This window comes from Castor canadensis, chromosome 15, assembly GCF_047511655.1.
Source record: "Castor canadensis chromosome 15, mCasCan1.hap1v2, whole genome shotgun sequence".
Taxonomy (NCBI): domain Eukaryota; kingdom Metazoa; phylum Chordata; class Mammalia; order Rodentia; family Castoridae; genus Castor; species Castor canadensis.
In genome coordinates this window covers 67,982,307-68,006,658 of record NC_133400.1, presented here as the reverse complement: position 1 = coordinate 68,006,658, position 24,352 = coordinate 67,982,307, and the positions used below count along the sequence as shown (strand labels likewise).

The following is a 24,352-nucleotide window of genomic DNA, read 5'->3' as shown; positions in this document are numbered from 1 at the left end:
TTTGTGTGTGTGTGTGTGTGTGTGTGTGTGTGTGTGTGTGTGTGTGTGTGTGTGTGTGTGTGTGTGTGGTGGAAGTAGGGTTTCAACTCAGGACCTTATGCTTGCAAAGCAGGCTCTCTACCACTTATGCGAAACCTCCAGTCTAAGCTTTTTAAAAAGATGTATGAGTTTAAGTGTTCAGTGCATACTAATCTGCTCCAGTCACTGCTACAGTGGACGTATCAAATCAAACTCCAAGAACAAAACCCAAAACTAGCTAACAATACAATCTAGCCACCTCGGTTTCACAGAATTAATCTTATTTACAAAGTAAAAAGAAATATTATCTCCAGGAAAGGCTCTCAGTTTCTATCTTCATAACAGAAATTCTCACAGCTGTCAGAGTATATACCATTGAAAAATGGGATGGAAGTAAACAAGCATGCAAAGATGCCAATGAAAACCCTTTCTACATCTTCATAATTTATGGAATCAATTAGAGCCAAAAGGACAACTCTATGAGGACACCAAATGGGCAGTTTCTTAACAAAAATGTTTATTTCATTTCAAGTTACATAAGCTGCTAAAACAAACAAAATCTAGGATGAGAAACCTGATAGAGGTTTACAACATAAGACCATTTTTTAAAATGTGAATAAATCTGGAATTTGTAAGGGGCAACTTCAGAAAGAGAGAAAAAAAAATAGTATTATGATAATCAGTAAGTTTTCCAGCTTTGGGGTTAACAAACATCTCAAGACTTTTTTTTTGGTGGGGGAGAGGGAGAGGGGTGGTCATACTAGAGATCAAACCCAGGGCCTGGTACATGCTAGGCAAGCACTCTACCACTGAGCTGTATTCCCAGCCCTCAGAGACATTTATTTTTTAATTTCTTAAAATAGGTAAACTTGCTTTTCCACTAAGGTTCCTCTTTTCAGAAGGTGTTAACCTATCCTCCACTTTAGATTTACCCAAAAAAAATTCATTTCGCCTACAATACTTTGGAATTCCTAAGGAAAAATCAAATATGAATTTTAAAAATATGCATTTGAGAAAATTATTTGCAAACACCATCCTCTGAAAGTTGCTTCTCAAACTCCTTCAAATCTCATCTCCTTTATCCATCCCCCAAAGCAAACAAGAATGTGGCTCCTGCAGTTAACTCTACACCCCTAACCTCAATCTTGACCCTGCCATAGCTGACTAGACATCTTTCACAGAAGACCCATCCAGTTAACTGGACAGAGACAACTCAATCCTCTCTCCTGGGGCACAGAGATTCCACTCAAGTCTTTTTATGGTCCTAGAGCTAAGGATGTTGTGCTGGCCACTTTCCACCATCCATACACAGGAAAGAAAACCATTTTAGAAAGCATTACAGCTGGGGGTGTTGCTCAAGTGGAAGAGTCTGGAAAGTATGAGGACTGAGTTCAAACTCCAGTACTGCCAAAAAAGAATTAAAGAAAAATAAGTTTTGAGACAGAAAGAAAGATTAGACCAGCTAAGATTGAACAGAAAAATGAAAATCAAGACATGGAAGGGGATAGCTGCTCAATTCCTACAGGTTGTCCAACTCCCAATGCCAGTTCCTTTTGAGACTCAGTTAAGACTTCTCACCCTTGTTCCTCATACACAATTGTTCTCTCCCCCACTCCCCAACTCATGTGCTTAAATCAGCTTTAATGCACTCAGTCCATTACATACAATCAACAGAATCTTAATTAATGCTTGTCCTAGACGACTCCAAGATGACCTCCAATATAACTCCGGGTATTCACACTCAATACCATCCCTTCAAGCATAGGTTGCACTTTAGGTTGACTTGATTTTAAAAAACAGACTATGATTTTCATTTTCAGGGTCTCTCCCTCAGAACACCTAGTCTCAGGGAGGTTTGCTACTTGCTGCACTATGTGCCATTGTGGACTCCAGTCAACAATGAGCACCCAATGCCTACAACAGCCATTTTAATATGCTTGGAAGGAGTTTCCCTTAGTTGGGCCCAGAAATGATTCCAGCACCAACTGAAAGCCCAACTGCCATCTCACTAGATGCTTAGAGCCAGAGGCCCCCAGCTAAGCTGTGCCTAGGGTCCTGATTCACAGAAACTAAGAGAGAATAAATGTTGGTTTTTTTCTTTAAGCTACAATGTCAGTGTGAGGACTGGGAGGCATGCCTCAAGTGGTAGAGCACCTGCCTGGCAAGCACAAGGCCCTGAGATCAACCCCTATGTACCAAAAAAAAGAAAGAAAAAGAATATAAAGGTCAGGGTGATAACAATGCTATCAGCTTGATATCGATTCTCTAAGACATAATTTCTACTCAGATTAACATCATGTAAAAAACTGGCATTCAGATGGGTTAATTTCTTCTTAGCAATATTTAACCATGCTGTGCAAAGTGGCTTAAAAAAGAGATGCAGTGTCATGCAGTGACAGGCTCTAACTCCAATTTCAGGAGACTCATCCTCAGATGTTAACTGCCACAAGTCAGCTCAGTTGTGTTTTCTGTAACATGGGATCTCTAGGGTCCCTGAGGTATGAACACATTGCAGTTCTATGACAGCTATTCTCTCATCCACCACAAAAACAGCATATTCCTTCTATAGTTCTGAAGACATACATACTGTTTTCTACATTACAACTTTGATCACTTTCCAGAATCTATAATATTTGCAAAGTATAAAAGAAACAACTCTTCAATGAAAGGGATTCATTATGAAATCTCTTTTCTAACAAACACCCACTTAAGAAGCCTAATTCATTAAATAAAATGTTTGGGGATGAGTCACTACCAAGTTCAACTAAGCTACCTACAGACTTCAAAATGACCTATTCGCTAGTCTACACAAATCTTTCAGAGGCAGATTTCCCCCCTTCCTGTGGCACCCTAACTCGACTCTTCCTTTCCCCGTATCAGCCTGTCCTGCAAAATTGCTCTGACTACATTCCCTCACCACCTGGGATACCAGTAATCATTCTCTTTATCTCTAACACAAGATTGTAATCACTTACTTGCACATGGCCTCCCCTAACATATCACTAGGTCCTTAAGGTCAAGGCCCAGGTAAATTGATCTTTGTATTCCCAGCACCCAGCAGGAAATCTGGGACTTAACACTTGGACTGACCAATGTTTGTTGACCCACTCAAGAACTGAACCTAGTACTCCCTTAGGGGACATCAAATTCTCACATTTCCAAAACTGTCCCTCTCCTCTAGAGTAGTACATCAGTGGACCACCTGTAATGGCTAGTCATCACATGCTCTGCTATCATCTCCCAGCAACACATGTATACTGAACTCTCTCTCCATCCAACCTCTATGTGATAGAAAGCTTCTAGAAACAGTTCAACATAGGTGCTACATGTAACTACTTGCTAGAAATGTTAGTTTCAAAGAAAGGAACTCCACTAATTTCTCATCTTTTCTAGTTCCTTATAGTACTAGCATTCTGCTTATATAACTTATTATGAGAATTCCAAACTGAGTAACTGTCATCATTTTGAACTCCGACAAAAAAATTTAAATATAGTTTTGCAATCAACTACAGCCAGTCCACACACTGACCCCAACCAACATCAGCATTAACAACAATAAAACAACAAACAACAACAAAAAAAATAGTAACAAGAGATGTATATTCTGGATAAAGACTTCAATGGAATACAAATGAACTGAAGGCCAAGACATCATACATCAATTCTCTTAAAATAGTACCTGAAAATTAGATAAATCACTTATACACTCAAAGGCAAACAAAATAGCATGGCTAACTTACATCTCCACGACTGCACACTGTGTAAAACGAATGGCTCCTTAGATGATTAATCTGAAGACATTCAAGAGGAGCACTAGCTTTTATTAAGAGACTATGATATCACCAAGCACCAGTAGCTCACACCTGTAATCCTAGCTGAGTTTGGGAGAATTGAGGCTCGAGGTCAGCCCGGGCAAACAGTCTGAGGCCTCATCTCCAAAATAACCAGATAGATTGGAGGCATGTCTTGAGCTGTAAAGCATCGGCTTCCAAGCACAATCCCTGAGTTCAAATCCCAGTCCCACACAAAAAAAAAAGACTGATTTCATATTCATTGTATGTACATCTTTACACAATTATGATCTATTACCCAAGGTCTTAAAAGGGTACTTAATAAGTACTTTTGTTAGTCTCATTCCAATGATTTTTATATGCTTAAAATAAAATTTTTTAAATATTCAGGATACCTCTGATCCCTCACAATTTGCTAAGCATCCATTTTATACATAGTTTAAAAATGGTTTACCATATTTTCACTTTGTGTACATTTTCTAGCGTATCTGCATTTTAAAAATAGCTGAGAGAAGTAAAGGACATATTTAACTTGGGAAAGGAAGGCTAGACACGCCCTGAAAGACCTCGTATTTCATGCAGTCAGGAATACACTAAGTTTGTATAAACTTCAGATTCACTATAAAAACAGTATTCTGGGTCACTCTGGAATACAAAAAGAATGCAATGAAAATAAGCAAGGTGTGGCTGCGTTTGCATGATTAACTTGCTCTGGAGTGCTCAACCTCCACGTCAGTCCAGATGTGCCATATAAACAAGGACAGGTTTGTTCTCATGATTCCAATAATGCTGCTAACTGGTTCTGCACATGCAAACAGGCAGGCCCGAGCAGTCACAATACCAGTCACTTCGTTGTCTCCTCTTTCTGCAGGTGTGCTTTTAAGCCAAGTGCATAATGGCCAGGCCACCTGGATTCCCTCTGTGCTCTGTAACAGGGATGTTGAAAACCACCCTGTGCCTTTATAATGATACCTTCCCTAGCAAATGTTATGTGCTATGCAGCAGCAGGAGATGACTACACACTTCTAAACCTCAGGCTTTGGAAACCATAGTTAACTTCAAGAATCACTTCCATGTATATATTTATAAACATGTTTACCCTTTGGGAACTGACATTTGGGGTTCAGATACTCTCAGAGGCAATGCTTCATTGTACCACACCACCACAGGCTTTGTAGCCACCTTCACCTAATCAAGTTGCAAACCAAGACGATGAATTTCTCAGACTTGATTTCAAGAAACTCACGTTCCTCAATCCTGAAGCAAAAAGTTAAAGAAACTAACTTGTGAAATGAAATCATTTAAATGGGCTCACCCCTCAACATATTTTTTTCCTCAAGAGTATAATCATACAACACAGAGCAACACAACAACAATCCTCTCCTGCCTCTTCTTGCAAAGCTTTTTACCAAGGATGTCCCTGAATGCTAGCCCTCTGAATCAAACATCCCTTCTAGTCACTGCCAGCCTCAGAGAGCCAAGCCTTCCTTCATGGTGCAGCTGAGACTTCAAAAGGTCCGCAAGAATACACAATTGCATTGAGCACTCAACCAAGTCCAAACTCCCGTCAGCAAAAGCAGTCAGGTCAAAGCTTTGTAGACTCTTCGAAGTCATGCCACTTCTACATTTCTCATCAGAACAGACTCTCAAAAGGAAAGTCTACTTCTGAGCACTAATAAAATATGAAAAACACACAGAGAACTAGCTGATTTTAAAACTGAAATGAAAAATAAACTGGGGGTAAATAAGAAAAATTTACCACTTTTTCAGCAAAAGCACACAGAGTGAGAGGACACAGATAAATGTGAGTAAAGAAATTATATAACCCAGGCATGATAGTGTACTTCTATAATCCCAGCACTCAAGAGGCAGAGACAGGAGGATTGCAAGCCTGGGCTACACAGTGAGACCCTATCTCAAAAAGAAAGAAAACAAAAGGGAGGGAGAGAGGGAAGGAGGAAAGAAACAATCTTTAAGTATACACAGAATACCATCCCACCATCCACTGTCTGACTGTGAACTATGTCTTTTCTGTCAATAGTACCTGGGAGCACCCTCTTCCGACATCATGATGTTAGTTCTACAAAGCTGAGAAGAATAATTCAGCCTTTGCAAAACCTGAGTGAAGGGGAACTATCATTCCCATCAAAGCAAAAGTACTGGAGCCCTGGAGTGGTGCAGCTTGGAGTCTGTGAAGTCCTCCCTGGGTCCTTGAATGGTGAGAGTGACAAAGGTACAGAAAGCAGAACCACTAGGAAGTTGCTCTACTGAGCTGCTCTTTCACCTTGCACCCTGGAGCTTGCTGTTCATTGACTCTCAAAGGGAGGAGAGGAGTTGCACCTCAGGGGAAACTTCATTTGATAACGTTTGAAGTCATTTTTTCTTGGTACTGGGGTTAGTGGGTAGAAGTTGGAATGATGCTATACATCCTACAGTGGACAGGGCAGCCCCAACCAACACCAACAAAGAATCATCCCACCCAAAATGTCAACAGAACTGAGGCTGAGGAACTCTGCTTATAGCTTGTCATAGTCCTGCTTTATTGAAGTTGACCTTGAATTTTATACCCAGAAGCTGATCTTGGCAAATACACTTTCATATGTGAATATAAATAATCAAGACAAAAATCCATTTACAAAAATTAAGTTTTAGAAACAGAAGTCTAAAAAGCATACAGTCAATCTACAGCGTGTCCTTCTTTAGTGGCTATCAATACTGTTGTTTATCACTATGTTCTAAACCATGCTAAAGTTAAAACCAGACATAGAAGGCCAGGTGAAAAGCACACATTCAATGTCTTGACTGTCAACCTTCTGGTCTGAAGTGAAGACACAGTTGTAGTATGAGGACAAGTTGCATGAAGACATCCTGCACCCAGGAACGGACCACAGACAACTAGCTGTCATCTAGCAGCTGCCTTCCAAGCTCACTCATCTACAGGATCTCCTCTGATTTTCACCTCAGCCAACCACTCCTTCTTACAATCTCTCCATCCTGCCCTCTTATTCCTGTCATGATATTATATTATCCTAGACACAAGAATAAGTTTCATTCTCAAAAAACTCAACTCACAGCTCAAAACAATGTTTATTAGAATAGTAGTTTAATAAGAGAAGAAAATTTTGTTCCGATATCCAACTTCCTGACTTCATAGCAGAAGTCCACAAAGCCTCTCCCCAGCTGACTATCCCTGTTGACTCTGACAATCACTGCTGTGCTTTGCTGTCCAGTCCAAGTCATTCTTGGCAAACACCAAAAACAAAAGTGCCCCACCCACTGCTGGCTGCATATTTTAGAAGACCTCTGAGGGTTCTGTCCACGGCTTCACCACTTGAACTACAAGTAGTATTCTCCCACTTCAAAAGAGAACTCTACCAACAGCCAAGTGTGCTTGCACAGCACACAAGGATGCTTAAGACATGTCGCCTATCAGACATTTATCCCCATGTGGTTTATACCCAAGGTATCCCTCAACACAAGGTCTTTTTGAATATAGTGATCCCTTGGTATCCAAAAGGAATTAGTTCCAGAACCCCCACCCTCATGGATACCAAAACCTAAGGATGTTCAAATCTATATATAAAATGGCACTGTACATCTCCTACATACTTTACATCACCTCTACATTGCTTATACTACCTAACACAATGTAAATAGTTGTTATATAGTATTGCTTAGGAAGTAAGACAAGAAATAACTGTCTGTACATGTTCAGTACAGAAACAATTTTTCCAAGTATTTTTGACCCATAATTGCTTGAATCCACAGATAACAAATAACAGACATGAAGGATCACCTTTGCTAGGCTTCTGGCAGGCATCCTACCACAAAAACAGAAGAAACGGAAAATTAGACATTAGATTTACCTCACAGAAAATTAAGACTCAAACATCTGCTAAAATTAAACTGAATAAACAACCTGTATCTCCTCAGTAACACCAACTTTGGCTTTCAGAAGATAGGTAAACTCTAATGCTATATAAACCCTTTATCAATGCTTTTCAAGCAAAGGAGTAACAAGCTCTACAAATTAAAAAAGTCATCACTTACACATGCTTGAGGCAGGGAAAGGCTGGAGAAAAATAAGACTATCCATATAAATTGACAAAAGTAATACTGTAAATGAATGCAATCCCTGATGGATATCTGTGAGTTTGATAAAAATTTTTGGTGCATCTTTATTTTTTTTTAATTTATCATATTATTGTTATACAGGGGTACATCGCAACAATTATAACCGTTTACAATATATCTTAGCTAAATTCACGCCTGGGTTTGACAGTCACACCTGGGTTTGACATTTTTGAAACTGGACTAAACAAACACAGCATTATGACTTCTTTCTCATCCTAGACTTCAACAGGGTACACAGACTGGGCGCCCTAAAACCTGGACTTTCAAGCAACTACACAAACTGTATTCCCATCTAAAAACCTATTATAAAAGCTAGGCCTGGTGGTGCACATCTGTACTCTCAGCATTTGGGAGGCTGAAGCAGTAAGGCAGAGAGTGAGAGAGAAGCCTGGACAACACACCAAGACCTTATCTTAAGAACAAAACAATGCTAAAAATAAACAATTAAAATTAAAACCTGTTAGCAGAATCAGGGATAACACAGACCAAAACCACAGTAATCAATTACAAGTCCTAAAAGTCAATTAAAATCTTAAAATCCATTATAATCATAATGGATGGAATTCCAAACTTGAAGTGAAATCTTTTCTTATCCTATGAATTCCAGATTAGTGTTAAATTTTTAAAGGGTTTAGGGATTTAGTTAGTGGTGGAGCACTTGCCTAGCATACACATGGTGCTGCACCACAAAAAAAGATCAAAGTCAGGCATGCTGGCATCCAGAAAACTGAGGCAGGTAGATCCAAAGCCCCCCAGGGCTATATACTGAAACCACAAGTCAAAAATAAATAATAAACAAGTAACTTTCAATAGGCATTTACCAAATATAAACAAAAGATCTTTAATAACTTCTCTTTTTCCTGTCTGTCCACCAACAAGAAGCATTCATCCAAAGTAAAGCACTTTCTTATAAAAGTTGTACAATGTCTATAATACACATGAAGTCTCATACAGAGTATCTCCTATTCATCCTTCAGAGACACGAGGTCTATAATCAGAGGTATCTTAAATAAACGTGACTTGCATTTCATCACCCAACCAAGACTGCTGCAAGGCTCACAATGCAAACTGGCATGGATGTAACTGTAGCTACTACCAATTATCTTTGGTGTACCACAACTATAGTTCTCTCAGTACCAGGAGCCAGCTGTCATGCCTCCAGACGCTGCTGGTACATTTCTGCTAAGCATGGCACTCGCATCTATCACACCCAAAGAAGCCTCCCTCTACATCTCAAGTGGGGAACAAAGATTACAAAGGAATTAAAATTACCCATCCTAGGTAATATGTCTATACAGTAATGAAACCAATGTGAAATCTTTTTTAAACAAAGTGGTGTGATCACAGGAGACTGGACACTTAGCCAGACACAGCATTACAAGACATTTTAGAACTTCCTCTATGGAACTGCCTTCCAGGCCAACTTTTAAACCATACTTAAAATTTTCTTTTAAAAAGCTTCTTTACAAGGCCAAAACTAATGTGTAAAATGTCAATATTCTAGCAAAGACAGGTGAAGAAAAAAGATTTCAAAGTTTTCCACTTCTATATTTAAAAAGCAACTTTCCAGGCAGGGCAGCAGAGTTGCTCTAAGTATAATACATTAGAACTGATCAAGCCCTGAAGTAACCTATCTCGTCAGTCACTGAGAGATTTTTGTAGGCAAAATCTTACTGAACGCAGAAATCTGCCAATTTTTATGCTGTCAGACTAACTATACTCAATTTTATCTTTAGCACATCCCTGTTCTCCAAGCTAGTAGACAGAAAGAGAAGTCCCAGAAAAAGTAAGGTAAAGGGCCATAGTAAGAGTTACCAGTGATTTTTAAGTAGTTGAGAAAGGGAAAGAAAAGGTGGGTTAGTAACTTCTCAGCTCACTGCAACTGTGGTTCTAGCCAACAGACTCTTCCCTTAAGAGAAAAAAAAAAAAAAGCTCAAACAGCCCTTACCAACCTGACCAAAGATGCTAGAGTCTATTTTTTCAGCCCACCAACTCCCCTTTATTGAAAGCAGTATTTAAATATAAATAAAGCACATTTATATATACCTCAAAACTTCCTTCTTTGAACAATTTTTTTAAATGCTCTGGGTTCAGCTTCCATCTATGTACACTGACATTGCTAGGAACATGGTCCCCGAAGTCAGCAACTGCCTAGGTGGGCCACATCATCCCCAGGAGCCAAGGAAGCTTATCAAATATTCAACCCACTGATCACTGGGTAGTGTCACACTGTGACTGTGGAAACATGCAATGCAGAAGAGCAAGGAGTACTAGAAAGAGAGGTATTTCTATCCCAAACTCTACAGCTAGCCATTCAAAAGCCATACATCTCTATACAACCTCACAAGAACACAGCTCTAACCAGCTATTCTCGGTACTGCCTTCAATACTGCATCCATGTCATTGTCAGGACAAGTCTCTTGGGCTTCTAGCTTCTCTGGCAACACAACTGGTTGCAGATCTTGAAGCACAATTTAAATTTAATACAAGAAAATCAATTTAGGTACCATGTTCATAATGACAGTCACCTAGAGCTTTTGGTTGGTTAAACATTTTGGCCTCAGGATGTAAGGCAAGGCAGTACCTTTAAGCACTTTTTTTAAGCAGAAGAAAGTGAGGTTTGGTAAACAGAAGCCCCACAGTAACAGCACAGCCACATCCGGAAGGCATGCAATTCAATGTTAGGCTCCTGTACTTTGCCCTCCATCACACTTCATGGAGCTAGCACCATGTCATATGAAGCCCCTGAATTTATACTCACCTATTCTTCAGGAAACACAGGATAGGCTAATATTGGGGTTTAAAACCTCAAGACTCACAGCAACAAATTGCTCAAAATTTTAAGACGATGAAAACTGATACAGAGAAAATGAACTTGCTCCCTTCTTCCAGCTGCAAGCTAGAATGATACTGAAAGTAGGAGAGAGAGGTTCACATCGACAGTGAGTGCTGTGGAGTGATCCTTCTTGTCTAATTGTTGAGTCATGAAAGGATTCGTGGTCTAAAGTGTGACAAGCATGATAATGCCAAAAGCCCTCTTGCGTAAGATACAAGCACTGCTTCCTTACAGTAAATCCAGCAGCAGACACTTGGAGCTAAATCTCTGAGCCTGTGTGATTAAAGCAGAACTTCAAAGCCACTCACATGTCTTCCTTCTCATTATTTTTGCCTTTTGGTCTTGCCTCCTTCCTGTATAGAAATAAATTTAATCTTTGTGTTAGTTTCATCTAGCCAGAAATATAAAAATATTCATGTCTTTATGACAACAGAGAAAACTGGCTTTGAATAGTGAGAAAATCTTACCACCCTTCCACAAAATTACTTAACAGTCACTCCTCTCAAAAACCAGGCAGAGAATACTCTGGTTTCTCTTCAGATCGTATAAATCGTTCACCTTTTTCAAAAAGTAGGCAGAAAAGTAAAAATCCTAATCTCAAAGTATTGCTAGCATATAGGTTTTGACTGTGAATCTCTTAAAACAAAGTGGGCGTGGGCCAGGAGGAGGTGCAGGGTCCAGAGAGCAGTCACTTCCTATTTAGCTATCACAGGGCAGGGTTGAGGCAAAGCTCCTTAAGTTACAGAAGACTGATTTCCAACTGCAAAGAACAAGCTGCAGAACCTTGACCAAATGTCTTCATCTTTGAGGCTCAATTTCTCTGCCTATACAAGGGGAAAATGGTCCTAAGATTAGGAAGATACTACAAGTCAAGTAATTAGCACCTAATTAGTAACTAGGTATTGGCCCAGAATTAACATACGGTAAGTGGTGTTAATTTACTTGGACATTAACCTTGTGCAGGATCTCCTTGACATGGGCAACAGACTGAACTTCTCTGTAAAATGTGGGTGTGGAAACAAAAAGATTCCCTGATTCTAAATCAAAAAGGAAAAAAAGGTGAGTGGATGCTGGGTATGATGGCTCATGCCTGTAACCTCAGGTCCTCCAGGCCAGCCAGAGCAAAAAGTTAGCGAGACTTCATCTCAATCACTAAAGCCAAGCATAGTGAAACATGCTTGTGATCCCAGTTACGTGGGAGGCCATAAGTAGGAGCAGCTTGGTCTAAGGCCAGCCCCAGGCAAAAACTCAAGACCCTACCTGAAAAATAACCAAAAAAAAAGGCAAGGGGCATGGTTCAAGTGGTACAGCACCTGCCTAGCAAGCATAAAGCCCTGAGTTCAAACCCCAGTACCACCAAAAGAAAAAAATAAACAGAGAGGTCAGGGACATAGTCATCACCAGGGCTATGAATAATGGCTCTATGGGCACATCTTTAACACACCTCTCTACGCAGCTAATAGTCAGTCCACATCTGGTCGGGGTGTCTTCATACAGCTCACAGGCAACAAGGCATATAAATCTTAAACACATGGTTTTAACCACCAGGACTAGGGATATTATGGTGGAACTAAGGCATGAAATTAAGTTGTGGTAAAGCACCTGTTTTGCAAACACAAAGCCTTGAGTTCAAGCCCCAGTCCCATCAAAAAAAAAAGAAATTAGAAGTTAAGAGCACCAATGCCTAGAAAGCACGATGTCCTGAGTTCAATCCTCAAATGCTCCCCTAAAAAAGAATAAAGGAAAAAACACTAAAGACCAGGAGTTATGAACATAGCTACTCATGTTGACTTTCTTAGGTTTAGTATGAGGTATGCTACACAACATACAGCAAACGGTACTTGGAAGCCTCAGGACCTCGCCCTAACTGGAAGGATAGGATAGCTGGAAACAGCAACTTTTTGGTTAATGATGCATTTGAGCCTCATTTTGATCCTTAAGGATGTAAGGTCACAGCTAAAGTCATTCACTGGAAGAGACAAAAAAAGATTCATCTTATCACATTGTCAAGCAGATTTCCATTAGACATAGCTTCCTTTCAGTTTGGATTTGGGGTGCCCCCTCTTTTGTTATAGTTTAAAACCTTTCTTAAGTTTCATTTGCAGGACTTTACCCTATCTGCTACCCCTCAGCTAAAACACAAACAAAACCAAAAAATTTCATAAACACTCTACTTTCATTACTGCAAGTTCTAGTCATTTTCTCTTTCCCTCCCATTTCCCTCAACCAATAAATGCACATGACAATGTTCTGACTCAGAGATCCTTAAACGGCTGGCTGCGCTCACTCATTCAACAAATACTAAGAGCATCTTTAAGGAATCAGGCACTATTCTAGTTACCTGAGTTATAGCAGTGAGCAAAACAAAACCTGTGCTATTAGAACTTATGATCTAGTGGGTAGACACATTACTAATGTATATGCATATACCTCCTAAGTATGTCATAAGGTGATATGGAATACGGAAACAGCAGTGCAGAAAATGCACACAGGGAATGCTGGCCGAGAGGCAGAAGGGATAGTAAATGAGATGACTGGGCTGGTCTCACTGAAGAGAGGGGCTTGAACCTAGTCTGAAGGTGGTGAGAGCGCTAACCAAGAGAATACTACAACATTCCAGTCAGAGGAATAGAGGAAAGGCCCTAGTGTGATCAAGCAACAGTACAGAAGGAAGTCAGTGTGGCAGAATGAGGAAGCAAGCCAGCAAAATGAGGAGGGCAGGCAGATCACCAAAGGGACGTGAAGTCCATTGTAAAGTAAGGGCTTTATAGTGAAGTGAAGAGAAGTGATATGAAAAGTCACTACCATTTTTGTGCAGAGGAGTTATGTGTGAAAGTGTTAGATTAGATCTCAATCTCTAGGGCTGCAGCAAATGAGAACAGACTGGAGGGGCAAGGGTGGAGTGGGAAGACCACGCAGGCTGACAGGGATGACAGGTACTGGATCAGAAGAATGGCAGGTGAGCTTTTGAGAAGTGATCAGACTGTAGACCGATTTTAAAGGTGGAACGCCATGCTTTCCTAGCAGACTGGATCTGGAATGAGGGAGAAACTGAGTTGTCAAGGATGGCAGGCAAGCCGTAAGGGATGAAGCTGACATTAATCAGTTTTGAGGCAAAACGTAAAAATGGCACACTATGATGCAGATGCTACAGGATTCCTGATTTATTTGATCTCATCATCTCTTTCTTCTACCCCTATTTTTCTCCTCCCATCTAATCAACAAAGTCCACAGTGAATAACTGTTGCAGACAGATGAAATTTCTTCTTTCAGAAACTATGGCTATGACTACAATGACAAGAGATACCCTATCCCAGAAGGCAATCACAGGCTTGTCAGTGTGTGATGGCTAATTAAGCATCATTTGCCATTTACTGGCTGTGTGACCCTGGGCAAGTCCTCCTTGTGCCTCATTATTGTCGTAAAGGCTAATATTGCCCACAGGGTGTACTGCGAGCTCTAAATGAATGAATACAAGCAGAGCACTTAGAGCAGCATCTGGCACAGAGTAATCAATATATAAGAGTCGGAATTACTACCACAACTGTGAGGTAATCTTGTTATTTCTCAATCTCTGAATGACTTTATGAAGTAGACAGATCTAATGCAAATTTTAAAAACATAAATAACCAAACACAAAGATAGTAATACTGAGTATAAAGGCACAGCAAGTTGCTAGCAGATATCTCAGAAGTCTACCTACCCCAACTAAATCACTGGAATCCTACAGGACAAACACTACCCCTTTGTGTGTTTAGGGTAAGATGGAGAAAACATAGAGACATATGTTATATCTCTGTAATTTAAAGAAACTAAACTATCACAGAAGATTCCTAAACTCTGAACTTTTCAATAATCAGTAGCTGGGGTGTTTTTCAGGACAGAAGATAGATCTTGGTACTTCAGCTTTTAATTATACTAGAATCAAGAATTCTTCAGATGGGATTTTAAAATGTTCACTAATACTCTAACAATCAGTATCTGCAGGTTGGTTCCAGGACCCCCTCAGATAACCAAAATCTGTGAATGCTTAAGCCCCCACAGAAAATGACCTGGTATTTGCTTATAGCCTACATACATGCTCCTACATACTATAAATCATCTCTGGATTCTTTATACTACCAAAGACTATGTAAACAGTTTTAATACAGTATGTTGAGGGTTGAGGGAACAATGACAAGAAAAAAGGTCTGTACATGTTCAGTACAGGTGCAAATTTTAGGGGGAAGGGGGAAATATTTTTGATCTGTGGTTGGTTGAATCCACAGATGTGGAACTCAAGGATACAGAGAGCCAACTGCAACTCAGAAATTCAACTCTATAGATAGAAAGATATAGATATATCATATATATATGTATGCACACATACTTTTTTAACTTAAATCCGTTCTCTTCTCCCAACCCAACATTACATGAATTTCTATCAAAATATCCTTGACGGCAGGTAACACTAACAACCAGTGATTTAAAGCTGCATCCTGGAGCGCTTTAAATGAACAGATTAATACTAAGGCCCAGCCCAAGATTTCTAGTCTAACAAACCAATAACAAAAACTGCTGGTTAGATAACATGGTTTAAATGGAAAATTAGAATTCCTACTTTTAAATTAGCACCATCATTCGAACTGGGTTCTGGAGCAAGAGGCTACTACAGCCCACATTAGCAACCCTCCTCACCCCCCTACATACCCTCAAACTATCCTAAATCTGCAAAACAAAATTTAGTGGTCTTCCTAATGTTCTCTCAAAAATGCCTGACAAATTAAATTCAGATTTCTTTCAAATGAAAGAATGCACCATGCCACTGTTTCCTGGTAAAATCCTTCTAAGTCATATGCCAAATAGCTGGTTACAATCACATACTTTCCCAGTTTCTTTACTATAGCTTATAATAATAATATGCTATGCAGCTTGGCTCTTAAAATGAACATCTTTTTATTTTTTCTTTTTTTGGTTTTTGATCTACCATTTAAAATACAAAGCGTCCATCAAATGTTAGTGCACAACATACAGGAAAAATTATTTCCAAATGTTTCTGGCCTGCCAGCACTGTACAAGTAAGACTGGGTAACAACTTTGTACAATAAACTTGTTCGTTCCTTTCTTCCTTCCTTTAAAATATAATGTTACATCTTTATTAAATGCTAGACATTCCTTCCAGTTACTTGCGGATAGAGCAGTTCTGGCCATAATACCCTGTAAAATTAAAGAATGACTGTAGTTCAAAAACATCTAAAGAGCAGGCTAAGATAACAGATGTCTAAAATAACACTAGAAAAATAATGTTGGAACTGTAATTTACAAAGCACCTACTATAAACCAGATGTCTATATCTATCTATGGTACTCATTTAATAAAACTGCTATCCTAAAAAGATGAAGTTATCATTTATAAGAAATTAATGGAAACCAAATAATGAGAAAGGCCTTTCCTTCAGCAATTTGAGTGTGGCCTTCCACAGTATACGCAATGCTCCACCCAAAAGACAACAAGAATGAAGACGGAGTTGGCCCATTCATTCACACAATTTTTTTCAGATCAGTTCCACTAAATTAGCTGTGAGGATTTGAGAGTTAAAAAAAAAAAATAAAAATGCACTTCCAACTTCAAGTCTTTTTTAAGTGGAAAATTATGCAAACTATTTTATGCACCATGCGTAAACCTACTCCTCTGTAGATATTTTTAGGCCACAGAACTTACTGATAAAGCAGTGCTGATAAAGATGCTGCAAAACCAGTAAGACCAAAAAAAAAAAAAAATTACTAGGAGTAATAATGAGTCCTTTAACTTTTTTTTTAACAGGAACTCAAAGCCAAACTACAATTTACCCAGATAATTAGAAATAGAACTGTAATTCAAGCCCATAAATGATATTTTTATAAGCATTCTTAGGTGAAGCTTATTTGCCTGCAACCCTGCAACCATCCCCTAGACAGATACATACATACATACATACATACATACATAGACAGACAGACAAACCGACCGACCGATTCTTGGGGCTGGTTTACTTTTTAATGGGACTTAGGGGTGCGGGGACAGCCCAGTGGAGTCAACTTGTAAGTGTCCGGGGAAGTAACTCAGGCCAACTCTCCTTCTCTGAGGGAGCTCCCTCCTCAGGTACATCAAGGCTCGCCCATCCCATTCCCTTTTAAAACAACAAACATGATCCCCCTTGTCGCGCTGACTTGGCCTCTGGCTGCATCCAACAGCGCCAGGAAGCCGGGCTCTCGGGGCGCCCCAGCCGTGGCCGGCTCGAGTCCCCTCGCGACCGGTTCACACACACGTCCCCACCTCCTGCCCCCACTGGGCCCGCGGGGTTCGGCAGCCGCGGCCGGCAAAGTTTCCCGGCCGCTCACTTGGGCGGCCATCAAGGAGCCGCCCGGAAGCTACGGGAACCTCGGACGCCCAGTGAGGCGGCCACGACCGCGATGGACACGGGTTCGGGACCGGCGGAGAAGCCCGGGCAGCCTGGCCGCGGGTACCAGGAGGGGGCTCACCGTCGATGTTCTCGCGGTCGCTGATGTGCTGCAGGTTGCAGCCCGTGTCCTCGCGGCTCAGGTCGGTGTCAGGCCGATAGGACTCCAGCCGCGAGTGGGCATTCCTCCGGAGCTTGGGGCTGGACGGCACGCAGCACGAGGTAGTGTTCCCCATCTTCGGTGGCCCCCGACTCCTGCAGCTGTCGGTCCCGGGGCGCGGGCGGCGGGGGCGTGGAGGGAGGCCCGCCCGCCGCCGCCGGAGGGGAGGGCGGAAGCCGCGGCCGGCCGCCGGGTCAGCAGCGGCGGCGGCGGCGGCGGGGCCTCGCCATGGGCGGCGGCAACGGTGACGAGCGAGTGGCGGCCCCGACTCCCCTCGGCCTCCGGGGCCCGGAGGGCCTGTCTACGGCGGAGGAGCGCTGCGGTCAGCGCGACTGCAGCCGCCGCGCCGAGCTCAGCCCGCCGCGGCCATGGCGGGCGGCGCCGCGCAGGCCGCCTCCCCCCACCCGCTTCCCGGTCGGAGCCCGGTTCCCCAGTGGCGGCGGCGGTGATGGCCTCGGCAAGCGGTTCCGGTTCACTTTGGAGACACACGGGTGCGCGCCGAGCGGGCGGCGGGCGTGGGCGCAGCCTTGGGCCCAGCGAGGCCAGGCGAGGCGACGCGCGGAGCAGCGGAAGATGCTCGTGCCCGCCCTCGCCGTCAGCGCCCTCGCGCCCGCCCGCCGCAGCCCCGCCCCGTCGACGCCCCGCCCCGCCCCGCCCCGTCGACGCCCCGCCCCGTCGACGCCTCTTCCCTGTGCCCTGGAAGCACAGTGCAGTTCTCCATTCAGGATTTGCCCAGCCCCAAATGGCAAAGATACCAAAGATAAGAAATCCTGGCCCAAATCACCTAGTCATTCACTTCAAATATTCGCTCTTTATATCAGAACAAACATAACCTAATACTTTCCAGACCATCTGAAAGAAAACAACAGAAACTGTGTTCTATAAAGCACTCATTATCTCATTTAGATTCCTACTGAAAACAGTTTCAAAGGAAAAAGTAGGACCGAGGCCATAGCTCAAATGATAGAGTGCCTGCCTGGCAAGGGCAAAACCCTAAGTATAAACCCCAGTACTGCCAAAAAAAAATTTTTAAAGGAAAAAAATAATGCTTGCTTTCATATTAAACTAAGTAAGACTAAATCCATTGAAATCTTAGAAGTTAAAGAACCTTGAGTCTGTTGCTGAGATGATGTGCAAGCATAGAAAACACCACTGGATTTGTTCTGTTTAGAGTCAGAGATAATGATTATTTCCTTCATATTGACTCTCAGTAATTTGTTAATGTTTTCCCTTTTTAATGGTGTGGGAGATTTCCTTTGACCATTTGATCACACTTGTATACTATGTGTAAAATTTAACAAATTTTAACCAAGCAAAGAATGGTGGTCGCATGCTTATTATTCCAGCTACTCAGAGAATCACAAGTTCAAAGAGACTATCTCAAAAAATACAAACAAAAGGGCAGGGGGTATGGCTCAAGTGGTAGAGTGCTTCCCTAGTATGCAAGAGGTCCTGGGTTGAATCCCCAGGACTAAAGAAGAAAAAAAAAATGCTGGCCTCCATTTTGTTCTATAGCATCATAGATAGTTCCCTATCCTAGTTAAAGTTTTTTTTTTAAATTTACAGTGACTACAAATCATTGGTTTAGTGTATCATAATTTATTGAACCCCTCCCTGCCTAATGGATTTTCATTTTTGTATTGTTTATTCATTTATTCATATGTGTATACATGGTTTGGGCTATCTCTTCCTGCTGCCCCTACCTCTTCTCCCTTCCCCCTACCCCTTTTGCTTCCAGGCTCATTTGTTTTTCATTCTAATAGAAAACAGTCCTCAGATGAGCATTTTTATATGCTGATCTTTTTGTCTACATCTGCTTATTTCCATGAAAGGATTGATTAGAATTAGAATTTCTAGGTCATTTTGATAAGAAAGAAACATTTTTAAATCTTCTGATAAAATATTGCTGAATAATATTGGAGAAAGTCTACACTGTTTTATGTTAATAATTGCTTCGTTATTGGTATTCCAAACATAGAGAACTTTTAGACATCCTCTGAGCTGTGTTTAGATGAATTTCCATTGCTCCTAACAGCACTTTTACATGCCTGTATCACAGCATTTATCGACATGTATTATTTTATACCTGCATTTCTTCAAGTAAATTCTGAAGTGGGAGGCAGACTTGTCCCAGTACTAAGACTGGTAATATCTAACAACACCAAGATACTTTCCAGATAAATTGTGGTCTCAATCTCCATTTCCCGATGGCAGACCAAAATAAATTTTTGCACCGCTAACATAGGGAAACAATACAACTGAAAATCTATATTCATCTAACTCTAACCCTGACTACTCAGCATGTTGTCATTTTCCCAAGCTCCAAACTGCTTCAGTGTTAACACTTTTTTGGTGTTGTTTAGTCTATCAGGTAAAGTTGGTAATATATGTGGTGTTCTGCATGAGGTAGTGTCACCATACCCCAAGTTGCTCAGCAGCCTGAGATAGGATGATTACAGATCTCACAGAGACTTCTTCCAGTTGCTTAGCTCTGATACTTCTGCATTTTGTAGGAACCTAACCTTGGCAAAGCATATGAGGCTAAGTTATAATGAATATTGAATAGTCACTATATGACAAATGCCAAGAAATACAATGGGTGACACAAAGAAAGAAATGAGAATTCCTACTTCTGTCTTTATCTTACCTCCCCTTCTTTTACCCTCAGCTCAGAGACTTGGGGTCTTCCATTTGAGAATGTCATCCATAACATCTGAATAGCTCTTCTTTCTATGGCACCAGGCTGGAAAGAGTCTGGTCAAAGTAGGGGCACTCCTCACTCCTGTGACCTAAGGATGCAAAGCCCTCCCCCTGTGCCTTCTTGCATAACAGGGTGCCCAGAATTCCCAGTTGGCCCTCTTTGGGGGACTTGTCTTAAAATCCCGCCTTTGATAAGTGATACTGGAAATGTTCTCCCATCAGCCTGGTACTATAAACCTAATTCAACTCACCCAGTAAGCTCTGAGGAGCTAGAGAGGAAGGAGCAAGAGCTGGAAGGAAGAACTAGATTACACGGGACTGCTCTGGGAGGTTGGAGGGGAAGTTGCACCAGGAGCCACTATGGAGGAAAACACAGGCTTCAAGTACAGGGAGAAGATGAAACAGTAAAATTCCCAGAGAAGACACACCACTTGCCCACTGCCTTACCCTCCTCCCACAGTGTATAGTTCACAATTTTGCTGTGAGAAATTTGTGTTAAAAGAGTGTAAACAGAGAGGTGAAGAGGACTTAGGTCCACTGAAGTTTGTGCTAGAATACTGTGAAAAGGGGAAGGCCACAGGAAGGAAAATTACTCCCTCTTCCTGATAGTTTTTTCTGATCACAAGTCTGTATTCTGATTTAAAAAGAATTTTTAAAAAAAAGAAATTTGAAAGGAATATTAATATTCATAGATGTTAAATTATGCTAAAGATTGCCACTTAATTTTTAATGGTGAAAAACTGAATGCAACTAAATACCCACAAATTAGGACCAATCAAGTAAATTCTGCTCCATGCAATGAATTAAAGTAATAAAAATCAGGATGTGCGTCTATATTTATTGTTATAAAGCAAGCCATGAAATTTTGTTGAGATAAAAGTGGATTACAAAACTGCGTCATTTGACCTGCTCATGAAACACTATGCCCACATGAATATATATGCAAAGAGACATGTTAGGGAGATTCACAAATAGACTGTTAACAGTGGTTATCATCAAATTAACACAAGTTATTTGATTTTATTTTCCTCCATCCTTTTTTTCCTTTACTTTACATCTGCATCATTTTCAAAAGAAATAATGTATTTCTTCCCTCCAAAAAGAATATGCTAGCTAAGTCCTTTTACTTAAAATGCTTTTCCTCTGATAATCTAAACCATCATTTTGCCAAAACAAAGGATTGTAGAATAAAATCCATGCTCCTGACAGAACAGAACCCAAGCTGGACCTCCAGCCACCTCCAAAGCTGTAAGACCAAGAAGCAAGTGGAAGTCATGGTTTTGATGCAGGAGAAGGGGAACCTGGGATTTTGACATTGTGTGCACAATCCTAAATCTTATGCTAAAAAGCATCAACTGCTACAGTTTTTGCCTTTGAGTATAGAACATGTTATCCTTCCACTTTATTTATCTTACTATAAGATTATATTAGTGATGTATATGTCACTTCAACTAAGATGTCTTCCATTCTATCACTTAGATTCTATCCCCCTCCCCCCTTTTTGGGCAGTATTGGAGTTTGAACTCAGGCCCTGGTGTTTACTAGGCAAGCCATAACCCCAGCCCTGATTCTATCCTTTTGAGGACCACTTCAAACTCCTCTTTTCCCATTCTCTTTTCCCCTAGGCTGTACTCCTTATAGCTGGAAGCAAGGGAGCTGTATGAACATTTATTTTTGCCTTTTAATGATTGAAACATTGCCAAAGGTAACATCTCCAAAATGGAAATCGTGATCTCTCCATTGAAAAACGCACAGTGGCTCAACCAGTAATCCCAGCTACTTCAGAGGCTGAGAAATGAGGATCATAGTTCAAGGCCAGCTTGGGTAAAACCTTAGTAAGACTCCCCCAATCTCAACAGATAAGCCAGACATAGTGGTTCATGCTATAATTGCAGCTACCTGCGAGGCAGAGGTAGGATGATTTTGGTTCATGGTTGGCCCGGGGCAAAAAGTACAACACCCTATCTGAAAAATAACTAAAGCAAAAAAGGGCTGGGGGGCATGGCTCTAGAGGTAGAACACCTGCCTAGCAAGCATAAGGCCCTGAGTTGAAACACCACTACTGCCAAAAAAAAATTTTTTTTCCAAAGGTCTAAACTTGAAAGATTTTTAGAAATGTATATTTGGTGTACAAAAGGGAGAATGAAAAAAAATAACTTCAAACCCAATAAAGTAGGCAAAATTCCTTTAAGAAACCTCCATACCTCAGAACCTGGTCCTAAGTAGGTGATGAGAGGCTTACAGTACCTGCTTGGTAGACCAGATTCAGCTCAGTTACTGCCCAGTCTGGACTCCAGGTCTCCCGCTGCTTGGTTAAACTTCTCCTTTACATCATCCACCCTTGAGATGCATAGTGCAGCTGCGGTCTGTAAATTAAATGGCATGACTGAGCACCAATCCAACACATACAACATTTCTATGGAAATACTCAACATAGGAGCTTATTTTGATTGGTAATAAAGACCTATAAACAAAGCATTTGGATAAATCTCTTAAATTCAAATAAACCAATACAACAAAATTATACCAACAAAACTTAGTTATCTACTGCGGTCTCAAACTAAAACCCCATTGAAGAGAGTCTGTAAGCATGGGAAAGGTCCATGGTCAAATAACCAGTACACCTTTCTCTGGAAGCAAGAAAGGGAAGCATCATTTCAGGTGTTAGTGTTCTAGAGAGACTTAGTGAGAAACCCGGAGCCAAAAATCCAAAAGATGTATAAAGAATTTTTTAAATTATACTATGCTGTTTTCATGCCTTAAGTTTTTCTCTAAGGTTATGAGGTGAATCTGAAGAATAAAAGAAATTCTGGGTTATATTTAAGAGTGGTCTTCCTAAAGAACATTTTGTAATGATTCTTTCCTTCATAATAGGTATATATGCACACTTGTATGTAGTCAGTATTCTGAAGACTACAGTGAGAATGTCTGCATCACCACAGTCCCACTCACATAACCACTGGAAGAGACTGACTCATCAATCAATTGATTGATTTTGTTGGTGGAAATTGAACCCAAGGCCTTGCACAGGTTCTACCTTGGACCTCAGTCTCAGCCCCAAGAGATTGAAATTCTAAGTGTCAGCATACTATTAAAATGTAAAGAATTAACTATCTATAAAAATATAACTTATCTACAAAAATTTTATTTGGAGATACAAAATTTGGCACATTTTTGGCAACCCCAGTTCAGAATGACCATCATGGTTTACATTCTAATTATATATTGTGATAAGTCTTGAGAAATTAATGGACCCATGGAACCATAATCACCACAATCAAGATATAGAACACCTCCATCACCCTCACACCCATAGTACTCATACAGTTAGCCATTCGAGGGCACAGTCTCCCTAGATGGCTCTTCCCCTGCTAAACAGCAGCTACATCCAAATGGAGCTCATCTGCCCAGGAACTGGAACAGTGAAGACAGGAAGTGAGTCTTTCCTCACCTCGCTGTCACTCACACAGCCTTTCCTGGGAGCCCACAGTGTGGTTTGCAGAGCTCCATCCTCCACTTTGGCAACCCAGCCAGCCAGGACTGGTAAGGTAGAGCTTTCATGGAAACACGCCCTCCTCAACCATGCAAATTTCATCCTGTTGTGCCTCAGACTCCCACATTCAAAGACAGCTTGGAATTTTCCTGGTCCTAACTCAAAAGTGGCCTGATTCAAATCCAACAGATTCCACAGAAAATCAAATGAAACAGGTGTGGTGCTTGATAATGCAAGTAGAGTAGAACAGAGAAGAAATAGGTATTGCATCTTTATCTGAAAGCTAGGGCATCAGCAGAAAGACAACAAACCTTTGGTTTTTTGCTCACTGCTGTCTCCAACTCCTGGAATAAGACCTGCGGCATAACATGATCAGAAATGTTTGTTGACTGAGTAGAATGGTCTCTCCTAGTCTCTGAATCTTTACCCCCAACAATCTTTATTTATGCTGCGTTCCATTTTAAATATAAAGCATCATCTGAGGACTTTAAGGAGCTTTGTCTTCGTAACAGTGTTGGTACTTATCTCTCAAGTTGTGTTCAATGCAACTATACCAGTTAGTAATTCCATTTGGAGTATTCTTGAAACAAGGAATAACAACATGTTAAACAGAACTGAGAAGAAAGTCTTTTACAGAAAGACTTTGATAATGGAAAAGCATATATTAATGATACACTTTGCTGGGTGAAATCAGAAATTAACAAAATGCAATGCATTCATTGGCTAGGGTTGCCATAACAAAGTACCACAGACTGGGTAGCTTAAGTAACAGAAATTTATTTCTAGAGATTAGAAGTTGTAG

At 40.9% G+C, this 24,352-nt stretch overlaps 3 protein-coding genes across 6 annotated transcripts in view; all 3 read right to left on the bottom strand.

The window, feature by feature from the left end:
- LOC141417588 (uncharacterized) lies at positions 1-21,989 on the bottom strand. The gene is made up of 3 exons (XM_074056922.1): positions 21,957-21,989; positions 17,280-18,053; positions 1-16,927 (listed from the first exon to the last, which is right to left on the bottom strand). Exons 1-2 carry the CDS (start codon positions 21,987-21,989, stop codon positions 17,337-17,339), a joined length of 750 nt encoding a protein of 249 aa, XP_073913023.1. The 3' UTR covers positions 1-16,927; positions 17,280-17,336.
- Positions 1-24,352, bottom strand: part of LOC109700328 (cyclin-Y) — a 666,198-nt gene continuing 641,846 nt past the window's right edge. The window contains exon 12 of the mRNA XM_074056409.1: positions 1-11,132. Within this exon, the coding sequence (XP_073912510.1) occupies positions 11,084-11,132 (49 nt within the window). The 3' untranslated portion in view covers positions 1-11,083. The remainder of the gene's footprint in view (positions 11,133-24,352) is intronic.
- LOC109676303 (junctional cadherin 5-associated protein-like) overlaps positions 18,040-24,352 on the bottom strand; it is a 54,948-nt gene continuing 48,635 nt past the window's right edge. For 2 of the 4 annotated variants that reach the window (XM_074056405.1, XM_074056406.1), the window contains exon 3: positions 18,040-22,423. In XM_074056405.1, coding sequence (XP_073912506.1) covers positions 22,389-22,423 — 35 coding nt within the window. In that variant the 3' untranslated portion in view covers positions 18,040-22,388. The remainder of the gene's footprint in view (positions 22,424-24,352) is intronic. The other 2 variants (XM_074056403.1, XM_074056404.1) reach the window with 1 other exon arrangement.